The 25,728-nt window shown below is 47.6% G+C and overlaps 1 protein-coding gene across 1 annotated transcript; it reads left to right on the top strand.

The window, feature by feature from the left end:
* Positions 1-23,170, top strand: LOC107186060 (U7 snRNA-associated Sm-like protein LSm11). The gene is made up of 5 exons (XM_015573857.1): positions 1-177; positions 270-336; positions 11,292-11,422; positions 18,373-18,511; positions 22,882-23,170. The coding sequence occupies exons 1-5, from the start codon at positions 1-3 to the stop codon at positions 23,028-23,030; spliced, it is 663 nt and encodes a 220-aa protein (XP_015429343.1). The 3' UTR covers positions 23,031-23,170.
* The last annotated feature ends 2,558 nt before the right edge of the window (positions 23,171-25,728 follow it).

A 25,728-nucleotide genomic window follows, 5' to 3' on the forward strand; every position in this document is an offset into this window, starting at 1 on the left:
ATGGCAGACGACGATAGCACCACGTCCGACGAGAGCTTGGACGCGAAGAGTGAAAAATTCGATCCGATGAAAGCTTTGTATTCGACGAAGGTGCCGCTCTCGAAAAAGAAGGCCCCGTTATACGATAATATCTCAAAGTTCGAAGCCGTAATTTCGGGTTTATCCGGACAATCCAAAGTGCGTATTTGCCACGGGGACCGGTGTTGTTCCCTCGTGCTACATGTATTTAACCGAGATACTCTCTGTTCCCGTTTCTTTCGTTATTTCAGAAGAAAAGTACGACGAGCAACGTAGAACAAGGGGAATCCTCGAGGCGTCGATTTTTGCCTCATCAAGGTAAGGACACGATTAGGATTACGGATACGTTCGACATGTCACTTTTGGTCTCGTTGTTACTGCTACGGAAAAAGTGAGGTTATTTTACCCGAGTCGATGGGAACCTTCGGATGCTCGACGAGAGATGGCGACCCCATGAAACCCTCCCGCGCTGCCGGGAGGTCACGGTTTCATTCATGATAACTCGCACGTGGTGTCAAATTTCAATGCGCTTACGGTAGCTAACTATACGAACCGAGTAGTAACACATACACACACATACTAGGAATCAGAATGGAGAGACTGCGCGAGCCCTAGGGTGGTCCCCCATTCATCCAGGCGAAGAAAAAAAAGCCCCGACGAGTTTTTAGGTAACAAAAACATTTGCCTATCGCTTCTCAATGTCTCATTGAGCAAGCCTAGAGTTTCCGCAAAGCCGTAGAGCGCAGCGGTTCTCAAACTGCTTCGCTCATCGACCTCGCTCATAAATTTCAACTTATCGATTCATACATTTATCGTACCGGTATTCATTTGATCATGGTTATTCATTTTTATACAGGCAGTGGTTAAACAATTCAGAACAAAATTCCTCGGACAACTGAATTCTATTTTTCACCTCTCACGGTGCATTCCATAGGAATCCTATATGGAATTGTCCGGTAAAAATAGAGTCGCAACGATAACATGGAATCGTATCGTTGACCGTTTCCTCCTGTTACCTCGACATGGTGATTTTCACATAAACGCAAACCAAGAAGAAAAAAGTAAGTCAACTGTCCGTGATGAAACACGGTTCATTCGGTTGACCCGATGCGGTGCCCCGAATGATTTCTCGAGTGACTGCGCGTGTACACGCGACCTCAATGAAATCGGCTGCAGTCGAACGAGTGGCCTGGTGTCGAAGGTAGACCGCTCCGTATTCGCGAGATTCTCTCGAATGAATCACCTCGATCGCGTACTTTTTGTTCCAGTCGCCCCTCTCCCCTCGCGAGCGCTAATAGCGCGAACAAACGCGTAGTCGCCCGGTCGACTCTATATATCCTAGATATTGGCACACTTTATTTACGATCCGACCAGATACCACGAAGGTCGTCGTAGTCGTGCCCTCGCTGGGGCCGTTCTGCAGCGCACACACGCGTTTATTCGCGCTCGCGCGCGCACACAGTCCCCCGTGGAATTTAACCTCCGCGAAAGTGCGTCAACTCGTGGAAGACCCCGCGGTCGCGCGCACGCACGTTTCTATTCATTGTTTCCTTCTTCTTCGCCGTTGTTCCTCCTCTTTTTATCGCGTGCCCCCGCGTCAGTGCCGCGGATGATATCTAATGTCGCCGTGGCGTTCGCCGAGACCTTCCCTGCGGCGCGCAACGGCCGGCGTTGTGTAAACATCGTGGAATCCACGACGGCCAGAAGGTCTACCGAAATGTTTCGCAATCGCGGAAGCCTTCGAGCTACGAATCCGTACACAGGGTTATGCCGATACGACGTCACTTTTCGCTCTCTTATCTTCCTACCTGTTCGTAGAAACAAATCGCTCTATTCCAAGAGGCGTCCCGTGGACGGGGGAGCAACGTTTGGCTGCGTCTGGTACCAAGGGATTTCACACGCTCCAGCATCGATAGATGATAATCGTTATACGAAGGAAGACGTTCGTTTTCTGGAAAACGGACGGGGATCAAAAGATATAACCAGAATGGCTACCGATTCGATGCAGGATCTGCTGTAGACAATTTCCACGCAGATTGGCTATGGATTTGGTCACGATATCTGCTGTCAATCTGCACGCAAATAGTTATCTGGGATGATCGATCCCAAAGAGACTAATATCTACAAACCAGAGAGAAGGATCATCGACGAAACGACGGCCGATTTTATCGGACCGATTGAATGGCTGGTCCCGTCTCGGTCGTTCTACTCCTGGACGAAACTTGACCGAAGCCGCTTGTTGCTTAACCGTGATTCTGACACGGTGCCAACATTCGGGGTTCGCTTAGATTTTCAGTGAAAGTGGCGCGCCCCGGTGTACCGAGCGCGGCTGAACGACCGGGTGTATATGCGGTCAAGATTTCGGCGGCGGGGATGGTCAACTCGGTGTCGCGCGCACGCACAGCAGCGAAAGAGGCTACATACAGAGAGACTGAGTGTGAGTGAGGACGAAGTAGAAACAGGAGGGAAAACGATGGAAAGAAAGGAGGAGAGGGAAGAAGAACGGAGGGGTTGGTCGCACAGAATGACGTGTGTGCATTACACACACACACACAGGCACACACATACAGACACCCCAACAACGGTAGGGACAGGAGCTTGCGCTGCTTCGTTCCCTTCGTGTGTTCCACCGGATACCCCGGGGGTATGTATCTATTGGCCGGCAGCCAATTACACGAGGCAGCCGATAAATCACGGATCCCTGACCCAGTGCAGTTTTATATTTACAGGCGACGCTGGTGCGCGCGAAACATCGAGTGGGAGAGAGAGAAAGAGAGAAAAAGAGGGGTGTCGAGAGAGGAAGGAGGTGTGTGCACGGGCGCGTGTGCTTGTGCCACTCGTCGCCACCGCCACCGCTGAGCATTCGTCGTCTCTCTTTTATACGTCCATCTCTGTCTTTCTCTGGTCGGTGGAGTGTATGTGTGTAGGGCTCTCTGGTGCGCCACCGCGGCGATCCTCTCTCGCGCGACATCGTGTGGAAAGCCGCCTAGCAGAGTGAAAGAGAAAGAAGAGAGTCCAGATAGAGGAGTGAAGGAGCGTGTGGAGGGACGAGCAGAAAGTAGGGAGGAGGAGGGCTTCTTTCAAAGGGGGTGGAGCGAGGGGCTCGCGCCTGCTGGGACTGTATGAGTGTGTGAGAAACAGAGAGAGAGAGAGGGGGGGGGTGTAGCGGTGTATATGTACGTAATGCAGCACTTGTTGCGCCCGGGCGTCGACCTCGGACTCAACCCGAGGCTCCGTGCGCCGGACTGACCGTCTTCTAGACCGAAAATTTTGCACCGTGGTGCCCCAGCAACGATCCACCGTTCGACACATCGCGTAACCTCGACGAGGTCCTTCAACATCCCGTTCGCAGGATCCCTCCAGAAGTGGACCAGAGGACCCCGAGAGGTTTGCCCTCGTTTTGGGGATCATCGTTTTAACCCACCCGGTGAACCCCACCAAGAATTACCCCGATAGTCGATTATTATTAGCTATGATCATAGGGAAAAAAATGGGGACGCCGCCGCTGCGCCAGTTTTATCCGGAAAACGTTCCGGTGGCACTGTTCAGAGTCGTCTCGGGGCCAGAAACGATATCGGGAAGAGGATCGCGGGGCGCAGCCGAGAAGTCGCAGCACCAGCAGCAGCACTTGTTGCGTCCGGACGTCGACCTCGAGCGGGGCTCTCCTCAGCATCGTTCCGGCCTCTTCGAACACGTTTCGCCGGAACTCTTGATTTTCACGATCGGCCAACAGACTCACCTCGAAACCGCGATCGCAATCGTTGTTTAACCCTTTGGCTTATGATTCCATTCGCGTGACAACACAGCGCTCGTGCCACTTTACTCGACGATTGTTCCGTTCGCTCGGATGGACCGATATCGGGCCATACGCTTGGAAATGAAAAACAACGAGCCGGACACGTGTTTCTTGTGTTCGGCTCGGATAAAGCCGGATTCACACCAGCGGTTAAATGTACGGTGAGATCACACGATCGATCTGAATTTTTAGACTGCTAAACATTAAAAATGTTACACCTGGGGACGTTTCCTTGTCAGTGCCGAGGAGCCTTCGAAATCTCACCGAAGATTACACGTCTTTCCCATATTTTTGTCCGTAAAACCTATCACGAGCCTCGCACGATATTATAAGATCAAAGGGTTAACGCCGTTTGATTAGCCCCAGAACCCCTCCTGCCCCACCATTTTTTTCGTTACGTGGAACCCTTTCGGGGATATCTGAGAATCTATCGAGAATTTCCTCGTTGGAACAACAATAAGAACTGTTCGTAGAGCGCAAAATCAGACGATTTTTCCCTGACCTAGCCCAACGTGTACGTATTCATTCTCCTCGATAACGACATGCCGCGAAACGGGGTTAGGGAACGATACAGTGAAGACGATCTCTGACGGCGTCGCAACGCCTTCTGGGCGCCTCCTCCTTCGCGGACGGAAAGTTCTAAGCTCGCGGATGATCCCTGAGCGTTCCTACAAGGAACGCCTGCGGCGGTGCCACGAGAGCATGCCGCACCGTTTCGTTGGGTGGCAGAAACGCGATACAAAGGCGGCGTGCAACAGCAGAGCACCGAGTCCGCCGGCAGTCGTTCGCCCCGAGTAACGGAATACACGTCGTGTGTGTGCGCCTGCCGGCCGATGTTTTTCCCTTTGATTCTCGTGCTGTCCCAGCGGATATTTATTGCGCGTGGGTCGACGTTGGGGCCTCTCCCCGTTGGTTCCGTGGTTCGGCCCAGAGTTGGGCACAATTTTGTTGGAATAATGCATAGTGAAAAGCAGTCTACGGGCATCATCGTTAGATTCAAACAATTAATTAGATCGAATAATCTAATAAATTTTATGATACGAAAAAAATGGAATTTCCACGTATAAACGATTAAAAATGACGGGGGTAGTTTTTTTTAAGTTTAGTTCGTGAGTCTCATTATCTGATCTAGATTTCATCCCCTTTTATCTAGACAATGAATTTTCCTATCTCTGGTTCAGCCACATACTTCGCGATCCAGCTTGGATGGAGCACACTATGAGAACGTTTTTCGAGATCCAAATTGCAAAATCTGCTATTCGTCCAGAACTCTTGTCCATAGAACGCAGACCGTCTACTGTCGTCCGATCTCGCGATCAGTCATTGTAGGTACTTGGTGGTCATTACTACAGCTGGTCCACCAAGATAGCTTGAGAAACCAGCACGAAATTCTTGTTACAGTATTGTTACATAACCAACGTAGACACCTACTGACTTTGGTTCACATTTTTGTCATTCATTTTTTTAAAAGTATTCCATTCGATTCCCCGTTTCGGGGAATCCAACAAGTATATCCCTGGAAGGTCGAACGGATTCGTACGCAATTCCGTCGATGCTTTCATCCGTGCGCTTTCGTTGGACGGTGAACGCGACACCCGTTAGACTGGACGATCCAATTCCTCGGCCGTCGTACGTCGTGGTGGTGGTGGTGGTGGTGCACGTACCCACCGCACTCGACCTATCCCAACGTGTAACAGATGACTATCGAGCACGCCGAAACGGTAGCGTTTCTCTCTCACCCTACCGAAGTCGAAACGCCGCCGCCACATCGTGCACACCTCACACGGGTTCACCTCGCGATCCCCCGTCCGTTATTTCCACCCTTAGTCGACGGGGACTGTGTATACATGGAGCTGATCGATGAACGCGTTTGGGAGGGGGTCTCTTACATCTGAACCGACTTGTTCGCGAAATCTTCTATTCGCCCTCGTACGAGCAAACTTGGTTTCCGCTAGAGGAAAGAGTAAATTTTAAGTACTAAAATAAATATATACTACATTCCTTCAATACATGTTGAACCAAATGTTAATTCGTGGTAGAAGACCCTTGCCTTACGCGAGATTTTCACCTGACCGTCGCAGAGATTGCACATCAGTGCACATACGTGGAAACACACATGAAACCCCCCACGAACTGAAGGACAGTCCCCCCATCGATGTCATCCGAATCTAGACAAGAGGCCAAAGGAATGGATCGAGCTGATTCTAGACCCGTATCTAAATCGACAAACTCAACGTCGGACGCCAGACCGATCTACTTTTTCCCTCCCACCCCCCTCCCCCTTCGTCAGCGGCGCACGCGGTCATTCGCCGCTTCTGGGGTAAAAGTGATTTCTCCTTTCTTCTGGAATCTCACCGAGCCTCTTTACAGCGGAGCTTTCCTCCTGACGGGGGTCATTCGCGCGTGATTTCCCACGGCTAGAGAAAGAGCCGCTGGGAAGGGGGGGGGGATGGGACAGTGACTACCTCCTCGAAAACCGATAAAACACAATTGCATTCATCTCGAAATCATCTCGAATGCGTGGGTGGGTGACAAAGCGTGTTCTGGGTCGTTCGTCCGCTACGTGTCGGAAAGAAAACGATTCGAGCGACTCATAGGGAGGGGCACGGAGGGTGGGGGCGAGAAGGGATCACGAAAGGGCCTGGTCGCAAAAGTAACAGTACCTACGGATAGTTCGCGTAAAGCAAACTCGCGGAGTGAACAAGCCACAGCCAGCCAAGCAGCGTTTCCTCGCACGCATAGACGCACGCACACAAACACACACACACACACAGAGCTTGTTTCTCTCTGTGTATCTATAGATGTGCAGGCGAGCACAAACACATCACCACAGGGACCTGTGTACACAGACGAAAAAACGCGTGGTTGTGTTGCAGAGGAGAACGCGTGCGCGCAACGCGATGGAGATCGTAGAGACCTACGTGTCGCGTGCGCGAGTGTACACGGTGTGTGTATGTGTATGTATGTTTGCGAGCGCACCTCCATGTACATGTACATATATATATATATACATGTATATGTATGTGTAGAGAGGTCTGGTGGCTGCTCGACTGCCTGCCTCTGCCTCGGCTCTCGGGTGCGCTGCCCGCCAGGACGTTGAACCCAGCGCGACTCAACCTGGGGATCATCCGCGGGTACAACCAGGCCTACTCCTCCTATCTCCCTCCCTCCCTCCCACTCCTACCATCTTCTCTTTCTCTCTCTCCACCCCGTTCTCCACCTTCTTTGCTCTTCCACCTCCTCCTTCTTCTTCTTTGCTTCCACTACTGTGTGTCTCCCATCTCGTTCTCTCGTCAGATTCTCTTTCTCTCTATGTTTCTCCATCCATCTCCACCTCCTTCTATACTCATGCTCTCGCTCCTCTTCGGCCGTGTTACCAACTCCTTTTTCCCCTGCTTCTCTTCTCCTCCACGATATTTCGTTTCCCCGGGCACATTGGCGAACGGGGGGAGATCCTCTCCTCCTTGGGACCAAGTGCTCCTTCGCACGCACGGTAAACATTTTTGCAGGTGAACACGTGAGAGATACGTTGCACCGGGTTGGGTTATACGCCCCGACTCTGTGGAGTACACAGTCCCTTCCGATACAGAAGAGGGAGGGGGAGATACGATAATTGCCGGTCGGGGGGACCGAGTGCTATCGATGATTTTTGATCCTGGCCCTGGCCAGGGAGGACACGCTGCTTTAGGTACCGAATGAATTATATCTAACGCGTTAACCGCCAACTACAAGACAACTAGTAATTGCATTATGAAATATAGAATAGAATTGAATTATAATTGATGATTAAGCTACCGTCAGGTGGTAGGCGAAAAACAGACAGATCCAACGTTTTTTACGATAATTTCCACGGTTACCTTCGTAGACTAGATTTTCCAGGAGGATCGAAAGGGTTATACAAACACTAGAGGGACGTTTAGCGCAGCCTGCACCATTCGTTCCCGACGCGGTCGCGATTCTAACGGTTTTCTTCTCCGCGGGTAGAAACACACGTGAACCCACCTGGAGCGTCATCACTAGACTGCGGATGTTTATGCAAATTCAGAATTATAGGCATTAATTTATAAACATGAAAATCAAATAGAAATTCAGTTCCTGTACTAAATGTCTCGTTACGTTGATAGTAATATATAAACATCGTTAAATTTTATTAAATTCTCTATTTTATTGCATTTTGCGTGTTAAAATATCCTATAAATGCATAAACGTATCTGCATAGTCATTGTGTTATCTCATCTACGCCACGGGCCGGTGTATAGTAGCGACGATCTCGAAGAAACCACCAACCTAGCGGGGTGGAAGGCTTGTAAAGAAAAAAAATCATCGCAGCGTGGATCGAACAGCCCCGTTTGCGTATTCCTCTTCTTCCTCCTCTTTTTCGCGTTTCTCGAGCGCGCTAGATCGGTCGGACCGATTGCCATCCTCGCGTGGCGAACGGGAACCGACAGTGGAAAGCGACTGGATGTACGTATAATATCGTGAAACGACGACGGAGGTGCGCGACCCTTTCGTGCATCGAGTAAATATGCCGTGGAGCTTTCGTTCGAATCGACAGGATATATTACACACGTTGCATTCCTTGGTTACGTTACGAGAAAAGGGTATAGTTCCTTAGATCCTTTCCCTTCATTAGGTGTAAATCCCCTAAATGTAAGAACAGTAAAAGTGGCTCCCAAACCAAATTGCTACATATCAATCGATAGGCCTGTCAAAGAAAACCCTTTCTTCCAGGGACAATAAATTCTCGATAACTGCTCGGAAGGATTTCCACGTTAAATACCTCATCCCCACTATTGGAGGGTTCCACGCACAGAAAGCTCGGCCCGAAATGCAGTTCACAAAGTGACAGCAATTCAACAGGAAAGCTTTCTCTGAGGAACCTATCGATCGATATATACCAAGTTCAATGTGCTTTGGGTCCACTGTTACCATGCTCGTTCGTCTGTACCCTTTACTGAACAAAAAAAGAGACAGAACAATACGCAGAACACACTCGTGGAGTAGATGTCGATACGGTTCAATGTTGTCAGAGGGGGGGGGGAGGAGTGCGGGGGTGTGGCATAAGTAATAAGTCTTGGATATGACCTCACGGGGAATGATCGTTCGATTTAACGGCTGGACCACCTTGTCGCTCGAAGGCGAACGTGTTGCCCGATCGTTTATCCTAGAATCTGACTAGCGGCAGCTAGGCTTTCCAAGGTGGATCGAGAAGAGACAACCGGTGTCTGTACAGAGTATCCGTACCTACTTTCTTCCTTGTTTATACCCATTAAATCACCCACCTCCCCTCCCTCGCATACTTCGATAATCGGCTCGCGAAAGCTGTGTGTTCACCTTTCAAGATAAACCCACAGGGTCGATGTCATAGTTGAACCACTACGCCACACGATTAGTGTACGTACGTACTATACAAGGGAAAAGAAGTATTTGCGATTAGCCACGCGTGTACCGTAAACGAGGCAATTTCTAATTTCACCGGGCCAGCTATCGCGGCGCACAAAGGACAGAGAAGTGGGGGATGTGGTGTCATCGATGTGTAGGTGGCAGAGAGGACAGTACACACGCACAACCGTACCCTTCGAAGGTGGGGAGGAAGAGGCGCACACGTTGTATGTATTTTTACCAAACGACGCTGGACGAGATCACACACGCTCAGGCGCGATGTTTAGTTAGTGGTTCTCGTTCGGTGGGCTTCTCTCTCGCATTTTTATATTTAGAAATCGTCGTAGTCCGACGAACCAAAACGCACGCGCACGGGTCTGACGTGTCGAAAAATTCACGTACATATATACATACACATATATATATATATACTCTGGACGTTCAGAGTCTAGCGGGAGGCTAGTCGACTTCGCGCCGAGTGGAATTGGATCGCGACGATAGTGAAAGTGGCGTGCGCGCGCGCGCGCGCCAGCGACCGCCGGTGCACGCGGAAAGGAATAAAGAAAGGTGGAAAAGAAGCGGAGCCTAGGAGCTCTGGCATAGCGGTTCGGGTGGCAGGGGGAGCGCGCAAATCGAGTGTGTTATATACCTTAAGGTGGATGAAAGTTATCGGAGAAAGCCAATTCGCGACGTCGAATCTCCCCGAGCGAGCGTGCCGTATAGCTCTCGCGATCGACGGGCGACGCGACGACGAGTCCCGCGAACCGATTGGCCTACCTTGGACGAAGCGTAAGTACGCGCGCGCTTGGTACGTGTGTGTATCCACCCCACCAACCGTCCCCAACGAGCGAAATAAGTGCAGTAAGTGTGTGCACCGTACACACTGGCGCGTGGTGTATATAGGCGGTCGGAGAGGCCTTTACGTAACTCTCCGCGCGGCGTCGTCGTTCCTCTTTCCGCGCCACGCCGGCAGACAGTGCCGAACCTATCCTCCCAAAGCCCCCGCCACTGTGCAATTTGGTGATGTTTTTTTTTTTCTCTTTTTAATAGAACCACGAATGACACGCATCTCCGCAGCCGTTAACTCGGTACTCACGACGAGATACAGTGTAAATCATCCGATTAACGCTCGAAATTCTGAACTGCTGTCGAGCAGTTATCGTAGGACAGAATTTTAGCACTTTATGAATTTGTAAACGGTGTCTCAGCAATAACTTGAATTTTAAATAAATTAAAAAACACATGGTTGATGCGTGGAAGTAGAGGGATACAGAGTCACTCGGACTTCAATTCGGATCGTTCATTCACGAAATTATTCCGTATGATATGGGATCGGTCTTACAGTGGATCGACATCGTGTCCTCGTTGCCGTGTGTACGTATATGCGCAATGACTCGTACACGCCTCGGCAAAAACGATCGCGCGCGCGGAAAGACGGTGGAAACTAGAAGCGATGATGTTATCTCGGCTCTTCTCCGTGCTTCGTGCAAGGATGAACGATGTGATTTGTCGAACCGAGGGAATCGATGACATAATAAATTCTTATTAGCAGGCAGTTATGTGCTGCCTGTAAAAATCGGTCGGTGATAATGGCCCGAACATTCACGTCCAATCGTTAGGTTGATAACTATCTCGGACCGGTGGTAAAATGCAACCCCTCCGCGTGGTATTTATCGCAGTGATCGATACTTATTTTCACATCTTCCTTCGTTGTTTCCGACCACGCAAAATTGGTCGTGGTTTTCCATGTGACAACGGGACCAACGATCTACAGTAAAACCTCGATGAATGTCCGAAGGCCCTTGAATGTTCAGCTGCCAACTGAATCCACGGAGGGATCCTCCATGGGTGCTTTTCTTTTCCCCATTATTTCCCCCATGGTGGAGCCTTCGAACATTCATCGAACATTTACTGTACCTAACTTAGCACGCGAATGTTTTCGTTATTCTTACCGACTCGTCTCGTTGAATGTGAGGTACAGAATCTAAACTTTTAGCCTATAGTAGATTTTGCACGTTCGATGTTTCGTATCGAATGACCGTCGCTTGGAACGATCGACTTTTTCGAGTGACGAAGGTATTTTATGGTGCCGCAGAACCCGTAACCGGCACAAGATATGGTCGAGCATGTATCCTAGATGGAAGAAACGTCCTCGCAAAAATGCAGAACTACCTGGGCCCGTTGGGACTGCTCTACGAATACATGGAGAACAGGACGCGAGTTAAGGTGGGTCGCGGTGTTTCTATAACTTCACTTTCACACATAGAAGGAACACGTTGACCGCCACCTATAAGATAACTTGTGATTGGAAACATTGCAAAGAGGGGCTCTGGATTATTTAAATACTGTTGCGAAATTTTTACGCAAAATTAATATGGAATTTTAATTTAAAAAATGAGATCGAGATGCCTCTGTTAACTAAAGCGCATGTAATTTCGATGATTCATGGCTTAACCCACGGAAACCACACCCCACTTCAGCGTAAGTGAACACCCTGTTAAGGAGAATTAGGATTTTGAATGATCGATTGAAGAGAATAGAGTGAAATTGAACTCATAGAACATAGTTTTCAGGGTAAAATTTCCTGAGGAATTCAATGGTGATAGTTGCAGTAAGCGAGAAATAATTTTACTAATTATGAAATATTAGTTATAAAGAAACGCTAAATTTCAAGACAAACAGAGGAGACAATTATTTCGCTGCTGCAAATTCGCGCACTGGTGTGTGTGTGTGGTTTCTGATAGTTAAACGACGAAATAAAGCGTGTCTGGCTACGTACGATCTTTTTTCACTGTGGCAGTCAACGTGTTCACCTTTTCATTCCCAGATTATTTAACTATTATGAAAACATATTTCTTTTTGAATTCTTTTTCTCTATTACTTCACATACAAATGATTCACACACAACATTATAACATTTGTTGAACAAGGTGACGACACATGCACTACGAAAACCTAAGAATGTCAAAATTCTAATTAAAAAAAAAAAAACTGACGTGTATAGTTTCTTCTAAACGACTCCTAAGGCGGGAACAACAAGAAAACGAGAAAGCGTCGACGTAAGGAGGCGCACGCGAGCACAGACAATTCTCAACGTGTCCAACGTTCTCTTCGTCTTACATCGGTCACACCAGACAAGGATGGAAATTCAAGGGTTGTCCTGAAAGCGGCACCGTAAACACCCACGCCTCGCCATTTCTGCCTTCCTCCCTTTCCCCTCTCCTGGCATTCTCTCTGCCCCGAACGCACACGCGGCTGACACACTTTCGCGACCGAGAGAGGGACACGTGCGCGTCGAGCCCTTCGAAGGTGAAACGAGGGGGCTGGAAAAGCCCGAAAGGTACTAGATAGGCGGTAGAAGGAGTAGGAGAACGACTAAGTGTTCGGGTCAACACTCGTCACCATGGAAACCAGGCCTGGGCCCTTCTCGTTCCTACGCCCCTTTCCTCGTTTCGAAGGGTCGGTCCGAAAAAAAAACAGAGTGAGAGAGAAAGAAGCTCCGGGTGTCTCACGAAAAAGAACCCATTTCGGGAGGGGCCACTCAAGGGAAAACAGCGCGCGTGTTCACCCTTCGTATCGCGTGGAATATGGAAAACTCTTTCGTCGATCGCATCTCCCCCACCCCTTCCACCACCCAAAATTGGGGTTAGTAGTGTAAACGGCCACTAGCGCTACTTCATCGCGGGGGAAGGTGGTATTGCGACCAGTCTAGGAGGAATGTTTTCGCTCCCATAAGATCGATACATGCTTGTTAGTTTCTCTGTCGTAACCGACCGCCCAAACGGAAGACAGAAGTCTCCGTCCTTTTTCGTCGTAAAATAGTCTGAAATGTTTTAAAATTGCGGAATGTTTTTTGAATATCTAGATACGATTCCTCTAACAGATTTGACGATGCGAATGGGTTAAGGAAAAATCTACAACTATGAGTTCGTTGTTTCATTTGTGTTGCGTAACGGGAAAGCAAGGACGCGCGTATCAAAGCGTTTTTAATCCGATCGAGACTCGAGGCAGCAGCATTTTCTCTCCTCCAGGGGACAAGGAAACAGAAACATCGTATGTGTACGGATGTGTGTACGTGTGCGTGTGAGTCAGAGACACAGCGATTCGATGAAATCACGCGAAGACGTTTCTGGATCGTGTGTGTATCGGATCGACCGACAAAGGATCCCGCGGAGTCGCCTGTTTTTCTCGCGGTCGGTGAAACACATCAACGGGGCAAGGTCCTTTGTGCGTTTCACGGCGAACTTTTCTCTTCGTGTTCGTTAGACGCAAAGAGAAATCGCGACCTGGCGGGGATGCTCGTCGTCTCGGCGGAATCGAATCTTGAAAGCAGGAAAAATTCACTTCCTGTCCCCCAGACCCCTTTCGATCTCGTTTCTTCCGACTTCCATAATTAGCCGCCCGCGAGAAAAACGTAAGCAGGAAGTCGATTCTAGTCAATTTTCCGAGCGACTCCAAATAAAAACAACCTGGTTCGAGGAATCGTCCGCGAATATGAAGACAATCCTGGACGAAAGCAGAAAAGTACCACTAGAAATAAATTGTATAGAGTTCCGATACTAGTTTATTCGCTTGATTCGATTAACCCTTAACTCCCATTTCCCTTTTAGCTCTCTAAAAAAGGTGACGCTCAGGAATTTTTTTTAAAGAAAGCAAAGAATATACGGTAAATAATATCTCCTGACCGTTAGTTATAACAAATATTTTTTTCATTTACTTGAATGTATAATATGTTGCTTTCTTTAACGAAAAATTCTTAAACATCACCTTTGTTTTCGGATCGCCAAAGGGGAAAGGAGCCTCAACGGTAAATCGAGGTATCTTGAGATCCCATTTCTGTGATTTCCTGAATGCGACTATTTCAGGGATTAATAGCCGAGATCGTACGAGATCCGTGACTCCTCTCGATATTAAAGCATCTGGACACACACACACACACTCACATACCCAGTCGGCGAAAAAAGAAAAATAGAAGGAAAAAAAACTGTTAATCATTAAATTGATACAATTGATCTTCCTGCGGAAGTGCCCGGTGCTATATTCGATATTCTCAACGAGCGGAATCGAGTTCCTGATTAAACCTCCTTTCGGATCCCCCTCCCCTCCGTTCAATGAGCGCCGGGTGAACGCGTTTCACGATTAATTACTTTCATTAACTTTCATTCGCCACGTCGATCGCGTGACGTGTTTACTATCGTGCGCGCGCGAGTTCCATTTCGCGTCTTTCTCTCTCTCTCTCTCCGTGAAACGCTTCGCGAAACCGCCGTAGGCGTCCTTGGGTGAACAGATCCTAATCTCCGGCCTTCGATGATGCGTCGGCGCATCCGGAAAAAGAAGATTTTTATCACAGGCGTTCGATCGATCGATCGATCTTACGGCCTTCGACTGCATCTTAAATTGCCAAAGAAAGCAACGGAGAATCTTTCTTTCCCTTCCTGCACGAGTCTCATCTTGTATACGCGATTTCGACGCGTTCCGACGTAATACCGTGGATAATGAACGGTTACGTAACGGGGGAACGTGAAAAAAAGAAGAGAAAAAAAGAGAAGATCAAACGAATAGAACGTATGGGTGAAGTGTAATCGTCGATTTCGATTTTTCTTTTATCCCAGGCTCTTTATTGCTGCTCGACGGTTCTTTCTTTTTATTTTCTAAATATTTTTCGAACACCGTTGTATATTTGCAAACACAGAAACCCTCACCGTCAGCGAAGTGTTAATATTGTTTTTCTAGATAGTTGATTCGGAGATGAATCGGTATCCGAAACTGACTGATCCGCCGGTGTGACCACAGTCGCTTTCCGTCCACTGAATTTTCCGGTCTGATTCGAGTCCTGCGTGTCGAACATTGATGGTTCAGCCCGAACGATCTTCGATTTCTAGATCCGTGGGGCCCTCATCGTTTCTCGATCCACGACACGACGATTAACTCTCTACAGTAAATCTTCGATGAATATTCGAAGGCTTCTCGAAGTTGACTAGCACAGTGAAAAAAGTGGTACGTAGTCAGACGTACTTTATTTCGTTTCTTAACCACACGTTGGTGCGAATTTGCACCGTTCTTTTGTCTGTTCGTTTTGAAATTGACCATTTCTTTATAAGAAATGTTTCATAGTTACCAAATTATTCATCACTTACTCCAATAGTAATGTTATTACTATTGAAATTCTGAGGTAATTTCACCATAAAAAATATAACGTGGATTCAATTTGTTTTTATTCCGTTAAGAAGAAATTCAAAATCCCAATTCGCATTAGTGTGGTGTTTACATATGCTCAGGTGGAGTATAGTTTCCGAGGGTTGTCATAAAAATTGTCGAAAGTATATGCATTCGGTTAATAGAGGCTGTTGGTCTTGTTTAAAATTACAACGGCGATATTGATTTTACGCAGAAAATTTCGTAATGATATTTAAATAATCCAGCCCCCTCTTTGCAATGTATTTGTCACCTGTATTTCGGGTGACGTGATCGCAGTCGAAGTGAGTTGAGCGAATATATCTAGGAACGCGCGTTGTCCTTCGCGGTTTAATAGACGGATCCTGGCCCCGCTGGACCAGCAAGGATATAATGCCTCGGAGGAATCTTGAGGACTCCTAGAATCGACATCTAGCCGTGGCGGCCGTCACCACCGACCACGTCCCACCTCGCCCCCTCAACGGTGTTTCCACGCGTATGACACACGCGTGTGTCAATGACGATCGGTGCGCACGGCTGACAAAACATTTCAGTGTGACAAACGTTCCGAATCCGTGAAAAATCACGAATATGAATAGAATTCTTGAAAATTCACGAATATGAATGGAATCCTTGAAAATTCACGAATATGAATGGAATCCTTGAAAATTCACGAATATGAATGGAATCCTTGAAAATTCGCATGAGATGACTTGGCTAGCGCGTCTGTTCATTGCTTCCCGTTTCTACTGTCTAGTATGGACGAATACGCACGAGTGTCAGATTAACGTTCAAAGCCGATTGTTCTCGAAAACAAAGTCTCGAATGAAAAAAAATGTTGTTCTATATTTTCGACTTATCGTTTCACGTAGATTTACCTTGTGTTCGATTGTACAAGGGAAAAAGTGGTGTAGGATAAGGGTCTCCAGGTACTTGGTTTCGGGAGTTACTGAAATTTATACCTACCAAATGAAGATTCAATTTAACATTTATTTCAGTACTTGAAATAAATTTACCAAGTAGTAGGAAGCCCTTCCCCTACACTATTTTCACCTAACGAAAGCCGAGTATGATCGTCAGGATACACAAGTTTCAGAGGCACCCTGTGTATTCGTAGAAACTGGCCGTCAAAACGCAAAGCAAAAAGACACCAGACAAACAAACAATACCGATGAAAACAATAAGCAGGCATACAAACAAGGAAATATTTGTTTTACAGAACAAAAATACAAGTGTAACACGGTGGAAAGATAAAGCTTCTCCGTTCCTAGTTCTTTTTGTCCCCTCCTCGTTCACCGACAATATCGGGTAGTGTTAAGACGATCCCAGAAACCATGAATCTACGAATACAAGTTTTAACGTTTCGATAATTCGACAGGTGAAAGAAGATCGAATAAAAAAAAGTTGATCGATACTCGTTGAAAGATCTGCGCTGTAGCGAAACGGCAAGAGCAGAGTGAGATGGACGTGTGCGTGGAACGAGAGTGAGAGCGAGCAAGCAAGCCAGTGCTCGGGCCAGGGAGAAAAAGAGAGAGAGAGGAAAGGAGACCGCCGCGTCAGAGTCGTAGTCACGCAATTAGTTTTCATTGCGACAAAGCCGCGCGGGTATATATCAGTGCGAAAGGCATTGAAGGGGGCCTTGCCACGCGGCGCTGCACTTCCGCGTATCAGCCTGCTATCTTGTCTCGCTGTGTGTATCTACACGACAAACAACGGGGCTCTATTCGCTGTCGCATTAATGCAATTGTCGTGCGGAAAATGGGCAGGTTCGCGTGAGCGGCCTCGCGACACCATCGGGGGACAGTACTTTCTTCGAAACAATTTCTTCCACGGTTTCCAGATGTCCCGTGGGATAACCGAATTAACCCTTTCGTTCCCACCGTTGCCACATGGCTACGTGTTTTTAATCGCATGGAAATTATTCTATATAATTGTGATACACGTAAAAAAGAAACATTGTCAAATGTGCAACGAGTGAAAAACGGCATAGGACGATTTCAGAACGTTAAAACATTTAATTTTAACTCACAATTTAGTACCGTTTCAATAGAAGACTTTCGAGTAATTTCTGATAGGCGATATATGGCTCCTATCCTGACAGAGTTTGGCGACCACTGATATATACAGGGAATCCTCGTTGAGTGTTCGAAGTCTTCTCGGCAGTGAACAGTAAATACTTCATAAACTAATTCCCATATGCGGGTGAAACAAATATCATTGGCTTCAGAATTCCGAGCTCTATCACTGTGCTAAAGTTCAATGAAAAATCAGCATACACCTGAGAACCTCTCCTAATTAGTACCGAGGAGCCTTCGAGCACTGATCGAGGATTTACTGTAGATTGAATTGTTTCACAAAGAAGTTCCAGAAGACGCGTTCCCGTAACGCTTTCCAAGCTCACCAAAATCCAACGATTTTCGTCGGTGCGTGTAGGTCCCGTCAGTGTCACGGCGTCCCGCAATTTGTCGCGATTGCTTCCTCGCCGCTAATGGTCTCACCATTTCTCCCCTCGTTCCGTTTCTCTCTCCCTCCCTCTTGCAAAAACCGTACAATTAGACCGTACAAATTATGCATGTGTTGCTGGCGGGGTGCGTGCAAAAAATTGCCCATCGCCCCGTGTCCTTCCCCCTCCGTGGCTCGGAGTCATCGATCAACGACAGAAGGAGGAACCAGTACGTGGCGGTGTGTCTTCTTCATCGCGAGTACGGACACGTACGAGATCTCGAATAGGCGGATCGAGATGCGTGCTACGTTCTCTTCCCGTGCACTTATTTTTCGAGAGATCAGGAACGAGACGAAGGGGGAGGGGGAGGGTACAGAGGGAAGAAGATCTTCTCAGCGTCTTCGTCTCCTCTCGTCCCATCTCCTCATCCTCCTCGTTCCGCCGAGAACGCGGCTTTACCTGGAACACGGTCGAATCGCCACGACGCGCAGCACACACGAGAGAGACCGTCGTCGTCGTCGATTTAAAAGGAATAATCGTTCGTCCTTTGTTGCCGAAGGTCTACACCAGGAACGCGGTTGGCATAAGGGGACACGTGGAGGCATACGTGGCTGCCTTTGACAAGCACTGGAACCTCGCGCTCGAGGACTGCTTCGAGGTTTGGACCCGTAAAGTCAAGAGGAAAGCGCCTGCCCTCGGTATAATATCTCACTTTTCCTTTCTTATACCGCATGCATACACACGCGAAAGGTAGTCACAGTATTCAGTCCAGTAATCCTCGATCAGTTCTTCGGAGGCTCGCCTGGACTAAACATTAAATATTTCATAAACTAATCGCCAAATGCGGCTGAAAGAAATATCATTGGCTTCGGAATTCCAAGCTCTATCGTTGTGCTAAACCTCATTATGAACTAATCGCGAGAAATAATCCCCTACTCCCGAAAGAGGTTTGGGTATTAAAGGGATAAAAATAAATTAAACAACTTTTTTTAATAGGTTGGTTCAATATCGATATTTTCGACTTCAGAATAACAAGACATAATTTTGAAATAACGATTTAAGGGTCTGGGCGTTAAAGGGTTAACCGTCAATGAAGTTCTTTGACGCTAAAGTTTGTAGAAGTACAAAAATTGTGGTGATTGGTCACTTTGGCTTCCGAATGGCTCATATCGTTTCAACCTTCTCACTCTATATCACCGCTGAGATTTGTTGTTCTGTAGAGTGTATCGAAGCCCGCGGCGCGCTCCGCTTGAAATATCCGCGGATGATTCAGAAATCATTGAGATGCTAATACGGGTCTATAAAAAGGCGGATCGAAAGCTGTAACCTCCGACATTTTGCGACGCGACACGTCCACGCGGTGGCAATTCGTACAGACGACAGTTGGGGGACACGCGCGCGCTCGCGACACACGACCCTGAGAATAGAAAAATTGTACCTCCGTCCAAGGCAAGTCCCCCCCCTTCCACCCAATGAATTTCTAAACATTATGCCTGGATAACCGAGATGAAAACTCACGAACGGCACACGAAAAGAAAAACAGACTCGGAAAATAATTAAAAGAATTTTCATGTATGAAGGAATGTAAAAATACGAAATTTTGCAAAATTCTCATAGATTTTTTTGAATTCGTGTTTTCCTGCAGTAGCATATAGTCCGGTATATTGTAAGAGACTTGTAAGAGATAAGTACTTATGGGAGAAATATATCTCACGGGTGAAGAGATTCGTTCGATACGGAAAAGACCTGTTTCTTCGCTGGTCATGGTAATTTCTCGAAACGTAATCGAACGCGTAACGAACCACTGCCCTCTCCCAGCCCCCCCTCTCCTAGAGAGCTGGTTGTACGACACACGGCCAATACGAAACTGACAGGGGCAATCAGTCATCCGTTTCAGGGTTAATTACCAACGGTCAACGATTTAGAGAACCGCCGTTACACGTGGTACGGTCCTTCGGCGTGTCCATTTTTATCGGCCTCGAAACGGTTTCCCATCGCGGAATATACAAATCAGCCGGTGGAAATTTTTAAATTATACATAATGGACGCTATTGCGCGGGGGCACGCGCATGCCGCGTCCAGAATTTCAATAAAGCGCGCTCAGGGTATCAATAGGCGTAGAGCGACACGCTTTCGGGCCGTACTGCCCCCCTCTGGAGCCAATGGCGAATCCAATTTAGTCCTTCGTACGCTCGTCTGACCATGAATGACTCCTACTACTTGCCGTGTCAATGGAACACGTTAGGCGCGTATCTCCGTCACCCCCGTTTTACGAGAGAAATCGATCGATAACACCGTAAAACGGCCACCTAGTGTTTGGTCTCAAAACGTAACATTGCACAACGACGAAATTGTTTAACCCTTTCAGTACTTAGAGCCGACATATCGGCTTTGTGGGTTTTCCGAAAAATACCTTGAGCCGATTTATCGTTTTTTCCATTTTTAATGTAATTTAAACACTTGTAATGATATTTTATTTTCATAAAACAGTATTTTGTTTTTTTTTTTGTAAATAAACAACAAATCTATACAAAAGAAGGCCACGAATTAATCTGTACAACCTAATTACGTATCGTTGTCAGATTACCGCGGAAAATTTATTCGTTCTCGAAATCAGATCTCAGATATCCCCCGTGGTACGGGCGTGGAACAAACACGTCGCATTTGCCGAGTTTATTTACACCGAAAAAGGAAGAGGCACGAAAGCCCAGAGCAGAGAAAGAGAGAGATAGGGTCGTTGTATCGCTAGGGATACATCCTGAGGACGCCCCCTTTACGCTAGGGGCAAAGACCGACCTTGACTACGTAGTGGTTGCTACGTTCGATACAACAAGGCCCATGTGCCTCGCTCGTTTCCCCTTTTTTCCTCTCTCTCTCTTTCTTTCTCTCTCGTTCCCCAGTACCCGAACGCAGGAGCTCTTTCCTCGTCCCTCTCCACCTCCTCTTTCCACTACTCCCGTTTTCCTCCTGCTCGCGCGCACCTCTTCCTTCCGTTTCGTTCTTTCCTTCTCCCTTGCCTCGTTCCGCTACACACACGGCCGCAACCCTGCGCGCTCGCCTGGCACACACACACACACACACACACACACACGTTTTCATTCATTCACGTGAGGTTACGCTACGTCCGCACGTGCGACCGCAATTGCATCTTCGGTCGAACAAACGTACAATTCGTCGACGAAGGCTCTCACCTTTGACTATAAGCGTCCTTTTTTTAGAATCCTGTTAAACCTTTTTGGTATGGAGACACGAAAGCGCGACGTTGCTCCTGACGGCCGGGCGGTCAACCGTTGACTGCCACAGTGAAATGTGGCCGTACGTAGCCAGACACCATTTATTTCTCTTTTTTTTCATTCGGGTATAAATCATGAAAAGTATATATGCGTTTAGTTAATAGAGGTTGTTGCTCTTGCTTTAAATTACACTATGATATTAATTTTACGCGAAAATTTTGTAACGGTGTTTAAATAATCCAATTAAATTGTTAATGTGCCTGCTACGGGCCGCTGTTTAGAGACATTTTTTTTTATGAACCGCATTTTTCACGGCTTCATAACGATCTCATTTTGCCAAATTTAACGAGAAAATGGGGATGGCGTCTAAATATTCAGAGAAGCCTTCAAACACTGATCGATGACTTACTGTACCTTCGGAGGCCTACTGTGCGTAATATAATAAAAACAGTAGACCATTATATATACGAAACATGTGTGCTGTTAATAAGTAATTACGCCAACCTGAGGAAACTCGGGGGATAAGCGATAATTCACGGCGACATCGTCATCAAGCTCCAACGTTTATCTGTCCGAAGATTTACTCGATAATATCGGTCCTTCTTTCCAGGCCAGGATAAAAATCTCGATTAACTTACACCGACGAGCTCGTAAATCAACAAAATGATTTAACAGTTTTTATTGTCGCGGGAGTGGTGGCGTGGGGTAGGGTGGAGAAGATTAATTAATTCGTGCGGGGTTGGGAAAAACGCGACGAAAAATAAGCAGAACCAGGGAAGAAATAGAGTGGGGAAGGGATGACGGTTCTGCGTCGTTCGGCCGAGTCTAAAAGGGTATTTCCCCCTCCCCCCTCTCTATCGCCCCTCCCCAAGAGAACAGTAATCGCTCGGCACACCGAGTTCAGGGTTAGTTGGCCTACTGACGTACTTTAGGATATCCTGAGGGGTCGAGAGGTCGTTGATACGAGGCGGCTGCGAGGGTGGCAGCCCGGAGCGACCTTGAAGAGCAACTTCCAGGATCGATGTCTGGGGGAGAGTACACGTGTCCCAGCGACTACTCGCCGCGGGCTCGCCCGTTTCGCCTCTAACCGTATCGCCCTACGCCCTTCTTCCTCCCCTCGACAGAAAGAGAGAGAAAGACAGCGAGCCCCGCCGGACACGTGCCAGCACATAAACAACCTTTCGAGACTTACCTCGTGACTCGTCGACATTCTCTCTTTCTCTCTTTCTCTGTACCGCGGTTTCTCCATGACGTCAAGCTCGATGCTTTTTTTCTTTTCGATGCTCCTCGCTTGTCCCAGCGAAACTAGATCTCCCCTGTTCGGTATCGTGTTTCCGTGAATCGTCGATTGGACTTTAGAGTGTACAGTAATATCTCGATGAGTGTGACGTGCTCGGGTCCACTTCGGAGAATTCATGGCAAGGTTGAAAGATTTTCAGTCCCTCATAAATTTGTTTTTCGTCCGAAACCGAGTCTCTGCTTAGCTTCTGTGTACTCTGTTTTGATTGGTTCCATAGGGAGACTTCTAGTAATCGAGAAATCAGTGTATATCGCGGGAAAAAGACACTTGGGGTGTGTTTTTGTCCAGTTGTTTTTTTGTAAACGTTATATAAGTCTGTTACTGCGGAGCAGCACTCGGAAACGAAACGTTCCAATAAGAAGAACCGTCACAATTCACGGCGCAATACAGTAAATCCTCGATGAGTGCTCGAAAGCTCCTCGACACTGACAAGAACAGATCCCCAGTGTTAGTGAATCACGATCGAGACAGTCTGAAATATATTTCCATTTCCTTTTTGTTTCTTTTTTTCTTCAAATGTATCCTAATCCATTAGGTGCGCCGAGCGCGACAACGAAGGACGAGTCCTGGGCCGGCAAAGTGGTCGTGACGAAGATCGAGGGAAAACGGGAGACCTTGGAGAGACACGTGCCGCAAATGCTGCTGAGGGGAGAACAGGTCGCTATAATCGTCAAAATCAATTGAGTCCGTGAATATGGTACGTCGTAGGCGGCTGAAGAGTGAACGCAACACGGTCGCACATCAATTCCTCGGTTGCATCGTGTTGTGCAAAGTGGTGCAACGTTCGACGAAACGAACCGTCTGTATTTTTTTTTATATTTTCCATACCATAACATTTTTTCATGTACGAATTGCGAATAAAGGATTGTTCGAAGAATGTTCGATAATAAAAGGAAAATCGATAAGGACACACGTTTTCGTTTAGATTTACAGTTCGACGAATCCTTTTGCCTTCGGTGGAGTCGTCGTCGAGCTACACGACTTTCTCGTCGCTGTAGGCGCAACCGACTGTCGCGAAAAAAGAAGTTAATCTACATCTCCGTTCGGCCTTCGTGTCGGTGTGTGTGTGTGTGTGTTTAGTCGACTAGAGAGCGAGGGTTACTGCCGCCTCCGTCGTTGTCTTTTGGTGGGGATTTATCGAGGAAAAAGGAAGAATAGGGAGAGAGAGGGAGAAAAAGGCCTGCCTTTGATAGGTCTCGGTCTAATCCGCAGCGTGACCATCGCGACGAGGAAGTTGTGCAGAAGAAAGTAAATTCGTAATTGTTCGGCTCCTGCACGGTGCTGTCGCCTGGTTCTGCAACTAACTCGTCGCTGCCACGAACTACCATGTTTTTTCTTCAGACACGGTGCTACTGCTGTTCATTGCACGCGAACTGTCCCTTTCTCTCTGTCTCTCTTCCGTGTAACTCGCGTGGAATGCGAATCTTGGGAAATAAGAAAGTTTCGGTGGATTAGAGGGACCTGGGTGGGCGATGGCAACGACTGTTCTCCCAGGACACTGACATCCGTTATCAAACACACGAACCTCGCTAGATTAAATATACAGGGTGTCCAATTTAAATCGACCCACTCGTTGAACTAGCAAAATTCCCGAGGAATCATTCGAATTTATTAACCATGCTCTCCTGAGACGGTACTTTTCTTCTCGCGGGAGTACGGGCACACGATATCACCCCGATAAGAGGGGGGAGAGCTGCATCGTTTCTACGTCAAGGAAAAGTGTACATCTACGTTGCTTCGGCCACGGTGAAAGCAAGAACCCTGGTCCTCCCCCTCTGTGTCCCCTAGATCCGCAGAGGGGCGCGCATAGAGTCCCCCAGGAGGGCCTCTTACTTTCGCTCTCCGGAGAAAGTCGCGCGCTGTCCGTCCGTTGCTGTTCGTTCTCCTTCCTCCTCCGCGGAACACGTCGATGAACGATCGTGAACGTCGTCCCCGGTTGGGCCGACAACAAACTTCTAGCTGAAGCCTCTGACCCTCTCCCCCTGGTCTCTACCATCTCCCACTCCACCCTTCAGCTAGCCCTTCCTTTGGAGGCCGCCCGTGACTTCGCAAAAGCGCTTACATTGCACTCGCCAGGGCGAGCACGGCTCTCCTAGGTTCGCTACCGTAAGCACGATAGAGAGACTAACCTGGCGGAACGAGGAGAAAGAACCTCTGCGGCAAAGAGAGAGAGAGAGAGAGAGAGAGAGAGAGAGAGAGAGAGGAAGGGAGAAGGAGAAGCTGCTGCTTCTTCTCTCCGCTCGACCGTACCCTCCCCACCCCCCAACCCACTACTCCTTCCCGCCACTTCTGTGCACTTCTTCTACGGTGTGCTCTCGAGCCGACGGGGGTTAATGCACTCCTAGAGCAAGCCATAACCTTAGGAGCCCGGGGCCCCGGTGAAGCAGCCGGGAATCTCTCTCGGCGTTGTTCGCCGCGCACACCAGCGCACGCCTTGGCGGTGTTTACGGAATCGGTATGATCGATAATTTGCAACCGTGCAGGGGAAACGATACGACGCCCACGGAACGGTTTTATGTAACACAGACGGTAACACCGGAATGGATGGGATCTTCGAGCAGAGACATGTGTACGCGAGTGAACGGGCCGAGTTGGCTGAATTCGGCATTCGTTCAGGTGGTGTTTTGGGGGCTGAAGTGCCGAGAAAGTAAAGATCGAGGGGAAGTAATAGATGCACGGAACCATTTAACGCCCAGACCCTGAAATCGGTATTTCAAAATTAAGAGACTGTACATGCCGGTGTGATTCGACGCCCAAAATGGTTCTGAGAATTTGTCCTACTGTTATAACATTGCGTTTCGTTAAAACAATTGCAAAATAAATGGTTAAAAAATATTTTTGACTATTTTTGACAGATTCTCATTTTAATCAGTCTGTTAGTTCAACAGTTGTGATCTTTTGGAAAAAAGATTGACACTATACGTCAAACAGCTGTGGAATCAACAATTGTTCAAATCGTCCCAAATCCTTCGAGACACGTTTACAATGGAGGGTTCAGAAGTCAATCAGTGTAAGTCAGTCTTTCATTAAAAATGACTTATGCCGTGTAAATACACTTTTATTATTTATTTTAATTTATATACACGTATCCTATACACATGAACAATGCTTTATTTGTCAATAGCATATATTTCTTTATACAGCCCATTTTCTAAACAATTATCTCTGTTAATTTACTTTATGACTTACACTGATTATCTTCTGTACCTTCCATACATCACTAAAGACTAAAACGTATCCAAGTGTCGACAAAATCCGAAATGTTACTCCAATAACTGTTCGATTTCGTGTGCACCTGGCTCGATACGTAGCTGGAAAAATTGCACGGAACTACCGGCCGGTCATCGAGATTCGTGGACGCGGAACCTTGGGGCTCGTTGTC

This window comes from Dufourea novaeangliae, unplaced genomic scaffold (assembly GCF_001272555.1).
Source record: "Dufourea novaeangliae isolate 0120121106 unplaced genomic scaffold, ASM127255v1 scaffold75, whole genome shotgun sequence".
NCBI classification, from domain to species: domain Eukaryota; kingdom Metazoa; phylum Arthropoda; class Insecta; order Hymenoptera; family Halictidae; genus Dufourea; species Dufourea novaeangliae.